The sequence below is a fragment of the Mobula hypostoma genome, chromosome 14 (genome assembly GCF_963921235.1).
Source record: "Mobula hypostoma chromosome 14, sMobHyp1.1, whole genome shotgun sequence".
Taxonomy (NCBI): domain Eukaryota; kingdom Metazoa; phylum Chordata; class Chondrichthyes; order Myliobatiformes; family Myliobatidae; genus Mobula; species Mobula hypostoma.
In genome coordinates this window covers 32,418,271-32,434,258 of record NC_086110.1, presented here as the reverse complement: position 1 = coordinate 32,434,258, position 15,988 = coordinate 32,418,271, and the positions used below count along the sequence as shown (strand labels likewise).

At 37.4% G+C, this 15,988-nt stretch overlaps 1 protein-coding gene across 1 annotated transcript in view; it reads left to right on the top strand.

Annotated features, from left to right (window-relative positions):
* tent4b (terminal nucleotidyltransferase 4B) overlaps positions 1–15,988 on the top strand; it is a 59,167-nt gene that overhangs the window by 19,438 nt on the left and 23,741 nt on the right. The window contains exons 2-5 of the mRNA XM_063066899.1: positions 726–849; positions 1,283–1,329; positions 7,387–7,507; positions 13,511–13,618. Coding sequence (XP_062922969.1) covers positions 726–849; positions 1,283–1,329; positions 7,387–7,507; positions 13,511–13,618 — 400 coding nt within the window. The remainder of the gene's footprint in view (positions 1–725; positions 850–1,282; positions 1,330–7,386; positions 7,508–13,510; positions 13,619–15,988) is intronic.

Below are 15,988 nucleotides of genomic sequence, written 5' to 3'. Positions count from 1 at the left end.
CCCCACCCTATTGACCTGTTCTCATTTCTACAACTATCTTATCACTTTATATTCTTCAAAGCTGCCCTCTTAATAACTCATCGTTTCTGTGTATTGTTAGTTGCTAGCCCATATGAAGAATTTCAGGCAAAAGAGATTATACTGATTTGGAAACGAATATTAGGTGTGATGAAATCTGAAGATAGGAAATTGTGGCTGATATTTTTATAAAGTAGAAGCTTGAGGGTTGATTTGATATTTGTCTTGAACTGTGATGAGTGTTTAAAGTTTTTGTAAGTTGGTGTATGTTTTGTAGTCCAAGTTTAAAAGTGTAACCAAAATGCCTTAACAAATGTCCTTAAACGCAGCAACGAAATATTTTTTGAATTTTAAAAGCCATGGAACATTCTGATACTGTTGGTTAGATTAGAGGTAATCTTGACATTTAAGAGAAGTTTACTTGGCTACCATAAGGAAGGGAGGTATCAGATACAAGGATTTGGGATCAGGATAGATTAGTGACTTGGACTTGATCTAACCTGGAGGAGTTTGGGTTTCTCTTTCAGACCAAATGTATTTCTACTTCCTTATTGTAACCCTGTGCCTTCAACCCCAACATGCCCTTCTCCCAAACACGTAGAATTAGTCAATATTGTTCTTGGATTGCTAAACACACTTTATGGTTATTAGATTATATTATTAATGTATTCATTGCTGCATCTCTAATTTTTAAAAAAATATTTCAGACTTCATGAAGAAATTATTGACTTCTACAACTACATGTCACCAAGACACGAAGAAGCAAAAATGCGGATGGAGGTGGTTGAAAGAATAGAAAATGTCATCAAAGAGCTATGGCCTAGTGCAGATGTAAGTACTGGTGAGAGATGTGCTTCTATTAAGGATTGCTAAATTAAATCATATATAAAAAGATTAATTTTGTTGGACCCTTAATGTACTATTAAAGAAGGCTCTGGAATTTATTTCTTAGAAATTGTTTCTACCTTTGCTTTTTATCTGAAAATATTTTGTTTTTCATGGCAAAACTTGAATGGTTATGTTTTGTTCACACTCTTGTGCTCATTTATATTCTCTGTATTTTGCTCTTTAGTAAGCAGTTCCTGCATCCACTTAGAAATTACAGTTTGATGTTGAGTTACTTGCCGTCTTAGATTTATTGTGTTGCTTTATTCTATTTTGTAGCCACTAGTGGGCAGTAAATGTTAAGCTGTTGTCACAACTGCTTGTATGGTTGGAAATAAGCTTCTAATATATCTGAGTTAATTGTAACATTGTATTTCAGGTGCAGATATTTGGAAGCTTTAGCACAGGCCTGTACTTGCCAACAAGGTAACATTTAGCAAGTTTTAATAACAATACTTGGGTAAATTTGCAGTTAATCTCAACTTGCATTCAATACCAATACTTGATCATTGTGTAAACTATAACACGAAGAATAATAGTTCAGATTTTGGGAAGCATCAACTTTAAATTTATTTTGATGCTTTTGAGTTGGCACTGACGTCAATTTGTTAAGTTTCTTTCAAATGTTAGAATGATGTCCTCTTGTGTCTATAATATCTTGTAATTTCTTATTTCATGTAATCTCAGGTAAATTTGCTACTTGTATACTTCACACTTTAATTCATTTTACTTCTTTCTGCCTTCTAAACTTGCCTGAATCTATATCTGCTTGTTTGGACTGTCCATCAGTATTTGGCCCAAATTACCACTGTCTGTCAAATCTAGGGAGTTATCAGCCTCTGAATGCAGTGAGTTCATGGAACACTACACCCAGTCTGATATTGCCACTGTTTACTGTTGGCTAGGAAGTTAAGAAAGCAATATAGAAATTATTATCCCATTAACTTTTTGATCCCCCCTTCATGCCTTGACATTTCAGCATTTGTCCAACTTTATAATCAGCATCACCCAGCAGTTTAAGGCATGGGTGTATGTGGTGAGATGTATAAGTGAATAAGATCGAATTTTAAGTTGTGTGGTGCCATGTTAGGATCATACAGTCATTTCATTGTGACTGCATTGAGGTAGTACAAGGGAAAGATAAAACAGTGTAGAATGGTGTTAGAATTAAAGAGAGTGCAAGCAGACAAAAAGGTGCCAGGCTATAATAAGGTGGACTGAGAGATAATGAATCTATTTTATTGTACATTGAAGTCTTTTAATTGTAGGATTGAAGTTGTTCTTGAGCCTGACAGAACATACTTTCAATCTTTTTTATCTTCTGCCTGATGGGAGGTAGGAGAAGAGAGAAAGTCTGGGATGGATGGTGGTCTTTGATAATGCTATGTTTTGTTCTGAGACAGTGAGAAGTGTTGACAGTCCATGGAGGGAAGGCTGGTTGTCATTCTGAGCTGTCCACAATTTTTTGTAGATTCTTGTGGTCTTGGGCATTTCCCCTACCAAGCTATGATGTGTCTGTATAAATGGGTGAGGGACAGATAGGACATGCCCAATCGCTTTAGCTGCCTGAGGAAGTAGAGATGCTGTTGTGCTTTCGTGGCCTTGGCCTCTCTGTGTTTGGACCAAGACAAGTTGTTGGTGATGTTCAGTCCTTGGAATTTCAAGTTTCAACCCTCTCAGTTTCAGCACCTTTGCAAACATCATTTACACTGCTGCCCATCCTAAGTCAATAGTTCGCTCTTTTGTTGCGCTCTTTCATTGAAAGAAAGGTTGTTGTCATGAGACCATGTTACTAGGCTCTCAGTCTCCTGCCCCTACTCTCGTCCTTATTTGAGATTTAGTGTGATCTGCAAAATTATAGATGGAATTGGTACAGAATCTGTCCACATAATCATGACTGCACAAGGAGTAGAGTTGGCTGAGGCACAGCCTCGTGGAGCACCAGTGTTGAGGATAATCATGGTGGAGGTATTGTTGTCTACCCTTTACTAAGAGCAGTCTGTTGGTCAGGCAATCAAATGTTGAGTCCCAGGTCTAGGAGTTTGGAGATGAATTTGCTTGGAGTTATAGAACTGAAGGCTTGGCTTTTATCAATATACAATAGTATAATGTAGCTATCTTTACTTTTCAGATTCTCCAGAGATGAGTGTAGGGCCAGAGAGCTACACTCATCTGTGGACCTTTATCAGTGTCAGGTGTGGTTATCTGCAGGGCTGGAGTTGATGTGTGCCATAATCAGCTACCACCATGTTCAGGAGCAGTTAATACCCTACACTCATCAGGCTTCTGAAACGGCGTGGTAACTTAACTCACCACAACTCTGATCTGATTCCACAACTTGCAGACCTGCTTTCAAGGACTCTACAGCTCATCTTCTCAGTATTTCAAATTATTTTTTAGAGGCACTTTTTCTTATTTTGCACATTGGTTGTGTGTAAGTCTGTGTTTATGTACAGGTTTTCATAAGTTCTGTTGTATTTCTTTATATTCCTGTAAATGCCTGCAAGAAAGTGAATCCTAAGGTAGTATATGGTAACATGTATGTACTTAGATAATGAGTTTGACTGTCAAAACACTTCATGATGGGTGGACATCCAGAGTTGAATTCCAAACTGAGGACAAAATGATAGTCCTTGACAATGTATCATCAAGATTGCTTAATAAAAGTAAGTGGGATTGGTATCCAGTGCTGTGGAATATGAATATGATTATGGTTGATGGAGGTTAATTGTCTCAGCTTAAGGATATTATAGCAATAGTTTTGCATTGCAGTGTCATGGATCCAAATATATTCAGCTGTTTTATTGTCAGTCACCTTCCTGTAACCTTAAGGTTAGAAAAAAAGATGTTTGGTTTCTAAAGGAATAATTTTTTGTATGTCTGCTTACAATGAGGCAATCCATGTCTATATGAATTAAGATCTTCCATCATTCAGGCGGGAAATGACAAGTGAATCCTACAAAATTTTCAAGTATTGTACATCTCTGGAAAGTGAACATCTTACCACCTAGCCTTGACATTTAGGGACAACCACATCTTTCACCATTAGTATTCTGCAGATCATTGTTGTGAGTTAAATATCTTACCAGAAGATTCTGGATATCTTTCCACTATCTGCATGAGACAAAGATCAGGATTATTTTGTAATACTTCGTACTTACTATGACAGGAAACTTGGAAGATTTATGACACAGATGGCAGGGAGGAAGAATTAAATCAGTGCATCTTCCTTTCTGTCTGAATTAGCTACAGGGCTGATATAAAAATATTTCTTTAGTGGTACATGGGTGAATGGAGAGGCTTGAAGGATTATGTAGGAATCGGAGTTGATGTTCATCAGCAAGGCTCCATGTAAGTTTCTTTTCAAGTAGTCAGCCTTTTGGTCTTCAGTATGCAGCGAGAAGAATCATTTAAGTCAATAAAACGGATGACCATTAACATTAAGGAAATTAGGCTTACTTTTTACTTAAAGCAATAGCTTGCTTATATCCATGTGTTGTCACGAAATAGAGACCAATTTGGTGATGATTTTTATGAATGTGAGCAGAGGGAGTTAAGGCATTAGTGACAGTTGGGTTGTGTGTTACAATACTGGACTGTCAGTTTAGAGCATTGTCTGAAAGACAGTCTGACATTGCAGTGCTTGCAGTCATGCGTTAATTGTCTAGATATTATGCTGACTTGTCTGGTGAATGGCTTGTACTTGCGAATCTCTGACTAATCCACTTTGCCAAGAACGAGACTGCTGAGTGTGTTGACTTTAGGGGCTGTCAGAGTAAAGCATGTTTAGTCTGTTGCACTCCAGATGTTGTGAAAATCAGAAATTCATAAAGGTAAATAGTAGTTTGACCTTTATGGTGATATAGGCCTACAAATTTAACCAACCAACTACTAAATATATGTGCTTAGCTGAAATGCAAGATTCTCAGTGGCAAGTGTTATGAATTTTAAGTAAGAATTGCTTTCATCACAGTAAGTTGTGTGCAGACAGGTGACATGGCAACATCCTTTTGAAGAGCTGAGCTCTTTAACTTGTAGGGCAGCTTAGTCTTCTGTTACAGGTATTCGGAAGTCCTATGTTGCACGCCTCTTTTCTATGTATTCCTTTTCATATAATTAATTACAAAGACAGGCTACTAGGGAAAGCTGAGGAAACAAAATGGTGATAATGGTCATTTCAATTGACATTGTCCTGTAATTAGCATAGCAGAGCCAGCAAAGGGATAGCCTTTTCATTGACATTAGGATGGTGTTAAGGGAGCTCCTGGGCTGATATTAGAATGTGTACTAAGGGAGCAACCGTTAATTTGGCGCTGAGGAATCTTCAGGCTCATATTGAGCCAATCAGCAACAGTCTAGTCCAGTGCATAAGGCTGTATACCATAAGAGCAAATTAGGCCATTCAGCCCATCGAGTCTGCTTCACCAGTTCATCATGGTCGATTTATTTTTCCCTCTCAACCCTTTTCTCCTATCTTCTCCCCATAACCTTTGGCACTCTTATTAATCAAGAACCTATTAACCTCCACTTAAAGTATACGCAATGACTTCCAGAGATTCACTAGCCTCTGGGTAAAGATATTCTTTCTCATGTTCATTATAAAGGAACATCATTCTATTCTGAGGGTGTGCCCTCTGGTCCTAGACTCTCCCACTATTGGAAACATCCTCTCTATGATCACTCTATCCAGGCCTTTCAGTACTCAGCAGGTTTCAGTGAGATCCCCCCCGCCCTGAGAGTGACTAGTTAGTTAGATTTTAAAGTATTAAAAAACACTGGTTCTGTTTTGAAGTCAATAAATCATTATTTAATGAAAATCTTTAAGAAAATTAATGATTAATGATGCTAGTTCCTTCACCTTATTTCACATAATTTTTTTTTGTGGATGTTGGAATTGGATGCAAGGCAGAGGATGTTGGAAAAATTCAGCAAGTCTGAAAGCATCTGTGGTCTTTAATTCAGATGATGTATCTCTTGATCTGGTTAAAGTTGTCATTCAGGCAAAATTCAAAAAGCAAGTAAAATTATTGTCAACATTTGCATGTTTATATAAAATATTCAATTGTATTAATTTGAGTGAATGTGAATATTGAAGTAGCAAACAAATGTTGTTTGGTTTTTGCTACATGATGAAATTTGTGTGTACTTCCTATACAGACAATTCTACAAGGTGTGATGCTCGTAGGTGTCATTTTAATTTAAGAATGGTTGGGCTAATTCAGTATTGAACAGTGTTTCTTCCTATTTGTTTCTGAGCCAATTTCGGTTAATTGGGTTACATTGAAACCAGTACATTTTGGCCCAATTAAATGGCTGCCCCAATTAGCTGAAGTTTCATGGAGATAGTTTAAAAGGTATAAAAAAAAGGCAAACCATTTAACTGAGTAACACGTTGTGTATTGAAATAAAATACAGAACAAATTAGAACATTACCAATACTACTGGTGGTTGTCCATCATATCAAAGGATGACTGAAAACTTGTACAGGAGAATTTTTAAAGTGGAAAGGCCATTGCACTGGGGCAGTTCCACTCAACCTCAGATGTCCGGGTCCATTGGGATGAATAGATGTCACAATTGGGGTCTTCTGTGGTTGTAGTGGGTGACCATGACTTCTGTGACTTGTCATGCCCTTCACTCTCCACGTAGTGTTGCAGAACCGCTTTCCTGGCCATTGTGTCTCACTGTAGATCCCATCTGCCTAGTCTGTTGGAGCTGACTTCTAAGACTGGCATGTCTCTTATCTCACTAGAGTATGAGACCGTCAGTTACCCTCACTTGGTTTAGCCTACCTGTCAAAGCGGTGTACCTGGGTGTGGCCGCTGTTGCATGCAATCAGCTACTTGAAGCCATAGTGAGGGCTGAGTGTCCGGTGGGAACCAAAAGTAAAATCAAGATGGTTGTCATTACTTTCAAATTATTGCTTCCTAACTTGTTAAAGTACTGATCATTTCATTTTCACTCAGCTGTTTGTGGCATTTCCAAGTCTGAATGCTTGAAATTGCAATGAGCAAAATAGTTCTGAATTGTTTTGCTGTTTATTTCTTACCAATTATCAGTGACAAAGATCGCTGCTTCTCGAACAAAGAAAAGCAACTGACGCTATTTAAAAACTGTTCACCCTGAGTACGGTGTAAGTGTCTATAACAACCACACGACATGCATACAACCTGCTAGTTAGAAAATGTTATGCAATGGTCTCCTTTCCCAGTTAAGTGGCATCGTGTCCCAAATAAACACAGGGAATCCCAGCTATTTTCTCAATTAGATTTTGTTCTTTAAGAGTTGTCCCAAATAAGTGGCTGTCCCTATTAACTGATGGCCTAATTAACCGGAATCCACTGTACTTGAAATGCCTTCATTTTGCATTTTATTCTTCTTCAAATTTATACATCATAATAATTGTAGAGTACATTTTTCCAATAATTTAAATATTTGATAGAATTAATGATTTACTAATATTCATCATTCTTTACTGTTCAGTGATATTGACTTAGTAGTATTTGGGAAATGGGAGACTTTACCATTGTGGACTTTGGAGGAAGCACTGAGGAAACACCATGTAGCTGATGAGAGTTCTGTGAAAGTATTGGACAAAGCAACTGTAAGTACCTGAAAGATTCTTTAAAATTGAAACTTTTGCTTTTGTGCTTGTTTAAAAAGGCTGTAGAATAACAAGACACAGTATTTGTTGTTGCTTAGGAACCAGTCCAGTTGTACATTAATTAAAAGGGATGTTGGTATTAACAGATGGGCTGAGTTTTAAAGCAGGCTACACACCTGAATGAAATCACTGGAACAAGACTAGTGGAACTGAGCTAAGAGTTAGCCATCTACCAACATTTTTCACATAATGAGGTATTGCCTTTACAGCAGGTAGACTTAATGCAAAGAGATGAGGTTCACTGAACTTAAACACATTTTTTGTTTCTGACCTTGCTACTTCAAGCCACTGGACATAACTAGAATAAGGGGGAAGGTTGCATCTAATTTTCAAGTGTGTCTCTAGCTATATTGTTGATAGAGGTCAGGACATTTGGCAAGTGCTTTTCAAACAAGGTCACGAGGATATCAAGCAGCTTTACTGAGGTTTTAAGGTTTCAGATGAAGAGTTGCAGGAATGTCAATCCAGGAATAAAGACTTGATGTAGAACAGAACACGATTCTGATCACATAGAGCAGCAATGGTGAGTCCAGCTCTCCCTTTCTTTTTCATTGCATGTGATCCCAGTCTGTCTGTTCAGATGTCATGTCGTTTACTACATCCATTAATGCCAATCACTGTGGCATAAATTACCTTTCTCATTCTTGTTCCCAACTCTAAATTTCATTCTGAAACTCAACATTTGCTTGCTGCCTTCATTACTTCCAGAAGCAGGTGCATTCCCCATCTCACAATCTGTTGCAAAATCAGCAACTCTCCTCATGGTTCCTTTATCTGTTTATACTTGCCCCACTTAAAAATCAATGGCTTCAGTACATCAGAATGTATATGAAAAGAAGACAAATATGTTTGCAGCCCTTTAAGCATGCTCTACAGTTGACAAACCTCATTGTTGTACTTGAATTTCATTCCATTTTTTCAGCCATTTTCTTTTGATTTCCTTTATTATCAAAAATTATTGATTGTTGTTTTCACTATGAAAATCTTTTGCCTTCTGAGAGCAAAGAATTCCAAGGACATTTTGAGGAATTTTTTCCCCTCAACTGAGTCATATAATTTATCTTGAAACTGGTTTGCAGTTCCCCTTGCACCTTTCTGTCCTTTATTGAAGAATGAGGTGCTTTTGGATGCCATTCAGTCCATCAAGGCCATTTCAGAATCCAGTGAATACTGAAAGATCCTTGTTAAAGTATGCATCATCTCTACAGCCACCTCTTGAAATCATAGACCAAGTAGGAATTTGTAGAAACTGGTATACTTTAATCCAATAAATTTTTCCACCATTCATTTTAGCAGCCTCTATAAACTGTACTTTCTTAAGTTATAGGGCTATATATCAGACCGCTGTATCACATATAAAGATTTCAAATCACACAAAAGCAGTAGCAGAATTTAAATTCAAATAATTAAGTAAATTTTCATTTTTTTTAAAACCTTGACGACTCTTATTTTTAAAAAAAGCTTGTCACTAATATAATTCAGCAAGAGTTTGCTGCCCTGACCTGATTTGGCTTACTTATGACTCCAGATTCAGTAATATGGTTACTCTTTAAAAACAAATTGATCCCTCTGTTCAGGAAAAATTTAACAGTTGAAAATAACTACCATGTTGCTATTATATGCAGATCTGGCAAATGAATGCATGGAAGGAAACAGATGATTTACTATTTTGTAGAGCTTTTATTTCTCAATGGAAATCACATCTGTTACATATTGTAATTTTCAAACATATTTCTAGTCATTCTTTTAAACAAACCTCGATCTATCTTGGCTGCCTCGTTCTTTGTACCTTTACTACTGATGTTCTTTATTATATGATACTCTACGTGGGGCTTTTGTCAGTGTTTCTTTTGTTCTCACGTTTGGCTCTTGTTTGTATTCTACTTCTGCTCATTCCTCACTGCTATCCTGGTCATTTTTGCTTTTCCACAAGACTACCCATTTTTCTACCTTCTGAGTCATGTTGAAATGTGAAGTATTCTGGAATATTCATTTCTCAATTTTGTGTACCATTGTATAACCACACATTCAGTGGCTATTAACCAAATCTGCTTGTCTGTGTCATTAATTTAGTCTTTTAAGTTTGAGTTTCACTCAAAGGATTTTAAGTTATTAAAAGATTCCAAAAATCAAGATACCCAATACCAAAGAGTGAAACAACAGAGATCACACAACTTCACACCCACTTAAACAAGAAGCACAATGTACAGTAGACCAAGAGGTATCAAATGAAGATGTCAGGCACTCCCTCTGAGCAGAGTGACTGCTAATTACACGTATCATGTTATATTTCAATCAATCTCATCAATCAGCTAGTGCTGTTTGGTCAAAAATTTCTTGTCAAGTCTCTGTGCCGTCTTAACTCTCGTTCTTTCTAGCAGTAAAAATCTACTCAAGGGACACTTGGAAGAAGACTTGCCAGAGAATGCCAACTTCCCTGGGGAAATGTAGTGAAATGTTCATCCCTGCCAAACACCAGCACAAGATTTGTACCACATGTGAGGTAGCTAGTATTAGGAGTGCTTGCACCAGGTGGGGTTAAAAAGGAAATGGTAGTAGATGCTGATAGGAGGGACCTGTAAGGGAGTCAGCATTGCTGAACGAGTCATGATTGTAAATCTTTAGACTCCTGTCACTAAAAGAAAAATTCTAATGGGACACCAGTGATTGTGTGCATTTGAACGCTTCATCAGAACGTGGAGTCTACATTAATTGTGTGTCAGGTTCTGTTGTATCACACTTCAATTTCGCAATCTCTGTTGGAGCATATGGCCTTTCCAGATCACGGTAACTGGACCATTCAAGCCTCTATCATGCTGCTTTGGTAGACATTTCGGAGGCTCCCATGTAGATAATGGACACAATTTGTTTAACCATGGAATACTGATGCTCCAGATGGTAGAGGCTCTGCCAGGTACCACTCATTTCGTGCATTCCATTCTTCCTGAAGCACCAGGGGAATGCTGACAGTGCTACAGAGCAGGTGAGTATGTTTCTTTCAGGCTACAGCACATCAGCTCACTCAGTTCCACTCAACCAGTACTTTCATAGTGCTTCAGAGGAGTTAGACTACGATTAGGAACTGCAGTCTGTAGCCTTTGAAAGCTAGAGTTCTTTGTCCACAAGCAGTTTGAGGAATTGACATCATCAGTAACAACAGCTCGACTGCAGGCCCACCAGAGGAGTATCTATTGGAAATAGAAAGTATGACATTCTTCTTTCTATAAGATAGTGCAAGTTGATACTTCATTAATGTTTTGAAGCATTACTTTTTGACAGATTGGTCAGTTGCGTGTTTATCAGAAGGCTTGAGTATCAGCAGATAATTGAAACAAGGTGTGAAAGATTGTAATGTACCCTGCAGGTTACAAAGACTGCTAAATACAGAAGGTGTTGGTTTCAGTGTTTGGGGCAGGGAGCTGAACAGTTCACCTGAACCATTTAATTTATCCAGTGCATGAATGGCTGCAAGGTGTCCCAACTTTTCTGCTTTTCCTTTGTCTCCTTCTAACTGATTTGTTGCTGCTGTGCTTTTCCCAATTGCCATTTTCACTGGAAATCAGCCATATACAGAACGCAACAAACCACTATACTATAGAAAACTATCAAGGACCATTTTGTAAAGAACTCCTCAGGTATTGTGGAATTGCAAAAGAATATCACAGGTATTAATTCGTCATTCTTGTTCTCAAATGTTTCAAGTATTTCTGACCGGTGAGAAAGGCAGGGGAAGTGTTTGATTTCTATAAAATGTATGTATCATTAGAACTGCCTTGCATGGACATGCATGATCTTTTTATTGTAATCTGATTTGTGTTGCATATTAATTGAGTGAATAGTTGTTATTGAATATTCCTGATTGTTTCTGAGGATCCCTGTTAGCAAATGAATATGATCAATTACACTCTGTACTCAAGGAAACCCCACCATTGCTGTGAATTTGAAGGCAGTTTCATTTTGGCTGTTGTCATCATTCTTCTGAAAATAGAAGTACAGATTTACTTTGGTTAATACGTCATTGCGCAACTCTCATGGTCTTGCATTAGCGCTATACAGTGCCTTGTAAATGTATTCTGCCCTCAAACCTTTGTTCACATAAGTGAATATTACAACCAGGGATTTTGATCAATTTATCTGAGAATTTTTATTTGTGAATCACACACTCCTTTTTTCCCACAGAAAAGCCCCAAAACAGGGAAAATTATAAAGCATGTAAAATAAAAAATACGAAAACTGAAATGTTAGCAGTTCAAAAGTATTTATCCCCCTTTGCTCAGTACTTAGTTGAACCACCTCTTGCAGCTGTTACAGCAAATAGTCTTTTTGATAAGTCTCTATTAGCTTTGAACAATGTGATGGAGCAAGATTTGGCCACTTCTCCTTGCAAAATTGCTCAAGCTGTGTCAGGTTAGTTGGGGAGTGGCTGTGGACAGCAGTCTTGAGGTCTTGCCTGAGATGTTCGATCGGATTAAGGTTAGGACTCTGTCCGGGCAACTCAAGGATATCAATTTTCTTCATCTGAAGCCACTCCATGATTGCTGTGTTGGTGTGCTTTGGGTTGTTGTCCTGCTGAAAGAGGAACTTCCTTCCCAGTCTAAACTTTCTGGCAGAGGCAAGCAGGTTTTTATCTGGGATCTCTCTGTATTTAGCAGCATTCCAATTTCCCATCAGTCCTCACCAGATTTCCAGTCCCTGTTGCTGAAAAGCATCCCCAGAGCACAGTAGGGGTGGTTTTACTTGGTTGATGCACGGTATTAGATTTACACCACATAGGCCATTTAAAGCACATTTTTGCCTGTAAAGACTTTGCAAAGCATCACTTAAAAGATACTGTAAAGAAGTGGAAGATGGTCTTGTGGTCAGATGAGACTAAAGTGGAAATTTTTAGCCTCAACACTAAGTGATATGTGAACAAAGGCACTGTATACAAGGCACTGTATGTATTATTTGTAATAACATCCTGCGGTGATGAAATTAGGGCAGATGGCCAAAAGATCCCTCCCTTGTTGCTGCTGAGGTCAGCAGTAATCTTATTTGGATTCAAAGCCACTTTGTTTTATGTTCCTCAAACGTATTTAAAAATGTGGCTGTTCCTATAGTCACTGTTGGACAAATCACATCTTGCATAAAGGTACTGCATTATATACTGTCTTGGAGACTTGCCTGCTGCCTTTCCTTGGATGATTGAGATTCAGCTTCTCCTCTTTATCCTTCTGTCCTTCCTAAGCAACAGTAGCACCTACAATAAAATGTCACTGCTTATTAATAGCAAGTATACAAAATAATTAATCATATAAAATAATATACAAAATTTTTAAAAGTTGCAAACTCCAGCCAGCTTATAGAAACTAATTATACAAGTCCATAGCTTTAGCTGAAAAAGCAATCCTGCTAGATTTTACCTCAATTTTTACCTAGATTTTTCTATATTATGTGATCCTCGTTTCATGGGATCTTGTTTTATATGTCATTCATGAATTCCTTCTTGCTTCTTGTGAAATACATGACTGATTCTGAAGTGGTGATTGTTAAATTGGCACTGTCGTGCAAGATTAACAGCAACGTATCAGTAGGTACACTGCTAATTTTACCCCATGCAGGCCCTATTCCAAACTTGATTAGCTACAATATTCTAACTAAAGCTAGTAAGTAAGCATTAATGAGTAATTTGGACCACTCAAGTGTTGGCTGGAATTTGTGGAGTGGCTGATGTCTAAAATTTGGATATCCTTACCTTGAATGTTGACTAATTTGGGGATGGAGAGTGATTATGCATTTTTTGATTACAAATTTGTGATGTGCTCTGTATTTTGATTTAAGTAAGCAGCATGTCAATCTTACAGGACCTTTGGAAAGAAACAAATTATGTTCTTCAGAAACGTAATCCACTATTTTAAAGATTTGTTGAGTAAACAAATTTGTAACTTTTGGTGTAACTTGTAGGTGCCTATTATTAAACTCATGGATTCTTACACTGAAGTAAAAGTAGACATCAGCTTCAATGTACAAAATGGAGTGAAAGCTGCTCAGCTTATCCGTGAATTTATCAAGGTATGAAAACCTACATTTTATTTGCTATAGATTTATAAACAAACCATAGGGCACAACAGTAGATTCCTCCAGTGTTTGAAACTATCATAATCTCTTGTACTAAAACTAGGGGAGGTGAGCCCTCAGTTTGTTAATCTCTCACATTAAAGCATTAATTCCTCAGTTTGTCATTTCAGTTTATATCTGTCCCCACCAGCTGATTGAATCAAATCATTTATTGCTTCTTCCAATAAGAAAAAGGCAGTAAACAATTTTAAAGCAGTTTTGTATTAATTTAAATTGAGTGTCATTATTTGTCTTCAGACTTGCATTGAAAGTATTGGCTTGAATTTTCTCTTCCCTATTTACATAATGCACAGCTTTCATCAGGCTTTCTTTGGGCTTGTCAGAAGTTTCCACTAACCTGATGTATTTTATTGTGATGTTCTTGTTAGGGGATTTGTGCATTTCATTTGGAAAAATGTTAGTTATGTTCTTCAACTAATTAGATCAAATATCCCCAGAAAATTGCAGGAGGGTTTGTTGTAGAATATTGAAATGTCTATTTATTCACAAAATATGCAAGAAGCAAAATGCGGGTGGGTTTAGAGAACAAACAGAAGGAAAAAAAATTTGGAATAGCCAATGTTTTAATGCATTAAGTTCCAGGACTATACAGCTCTTTTTTTTCGAGAATACGGTTCAATAAATATTACTTATTACACCTTTTTAAACCTGTTACAATAAAGGGTTGCATGCTTTGACAGAAGGCAAAAGTAAAGAAAAGGAATGCAGATCCTGAATCTTGGTGATGAGCTGCCTTCAGCACATATTGGCTGCTTACTGTAAAAGTACTAGGTCCGAAACATCGATTGTACTCTTTCCCATAGATGCTGCCTGGCCTGCTGCAGCATTTTGTGTGTCTTGGATTTCCAGCTTCTGTAGATTTGCTCTTGTAAGACATAAATAAGGGTTATACAAAATGACATCTGTACTATTGAAATTAAAATTAATTTCTAAATTTAATCTGAATTATGAAAGCATCTATCAAGTAAAGTTAGAGGTCAGGTTAGATTTCAAAAAAATGCTTGACAAACCATATTGAATTCTTTGAAAGAAGAAACAAAAGTAGACAAGAACTGTAGTAAATCTATTGGAGTTTAAAAAGGGCTTTGGGTACTGAATCGCAAACGAGAAAATTTGCAGATGTTGGAAATCCAAGCAACACACACAAAATGCTGGAGGAACTCAGCAGCCCAGGCAGCATCGATGGAAAAGAGTACAGTCAGGCTGAGACTCTTCAGCAGGGCTGGAGAAAAAAAGATGAGTAGAGTTAAAAGGTCTGGGGAGGGAGAAACACTAGGTGAAACCAGGAGGGAGGGAGAGGTGAAGTGAAGTAAAGAGCTGGGAATTTGATTGGTTAAAGAGATACAGGGCTGGAGAAGGGGGAATCTGCTGGAGGACAGAAGGCCATGGAAGAAAGAAAAGGTGGGAGGAATACCAGAGTGAGACGATGGGCAGACAAAGAGATGAGGTGAGAGAGGGAAAAGGAGATGGTACTGGAGTCATGATAAAGGTGTGTCATGAGCCTGGGGATGGATAACAAACTATGTATAATTTGTACATAGATTGTTATTCATGTTGCTACTTCCCCAGACTCGTAACATGTCGTAATTATTCAGCCTTTATAATTATTTCCTTTACTCAGTCGAAAGGTGGGAAATGTTTTCATAGAAGTTGTTTTCATAGTGTTGAAGACATTACTTTCTAGTACTTGCGTAAATGATTGGTAGTTGGGATTATAACTATATTGGATTTGGTGAATGATTCCAAATTGAGGGTTTCACATAATATTGAGAAAGAACAGGAGAAGTGCAAAATGGGTTTATAATTAAAAGCAGTTTCAACATGGGTAAAATATGAATGATCTAATTCATTTGGAGTAATTAGAGGCTGCATATTTATTGGAAAGAATCTAAATGAAGTACACTAAAGGAAGAATGCAGTCTAGAGATATATCTACAAATCTCTGCGTATGCAGGGCTCTTAGCATTGTCTATGATCCCTCCCATCCATCCAACACTCTCTTTGACCCCCTACCATTTACGGAGAGGTACTGTAACATCAGGACAAAAATGTTTAGGATGGGAAAGAGCTTCTTTCCCCAGGTTGTAAGACTACTGAAATTACTGCCATCACCCAGGGCTCATGAATGAAGTTTAATTTGTATATGCACCTTATTATTTGTTAATTTATTTGTGGTAATACTACTTTGTGTTATGACAATAAATTGAACTTGAAATCATGAAACATATCCTAACTAATTGAATTTATAGAGGGGTCCATTGCTGAAAGGAAGGAATTGGAAAAATGCTGGTTATTGTTAAAAAT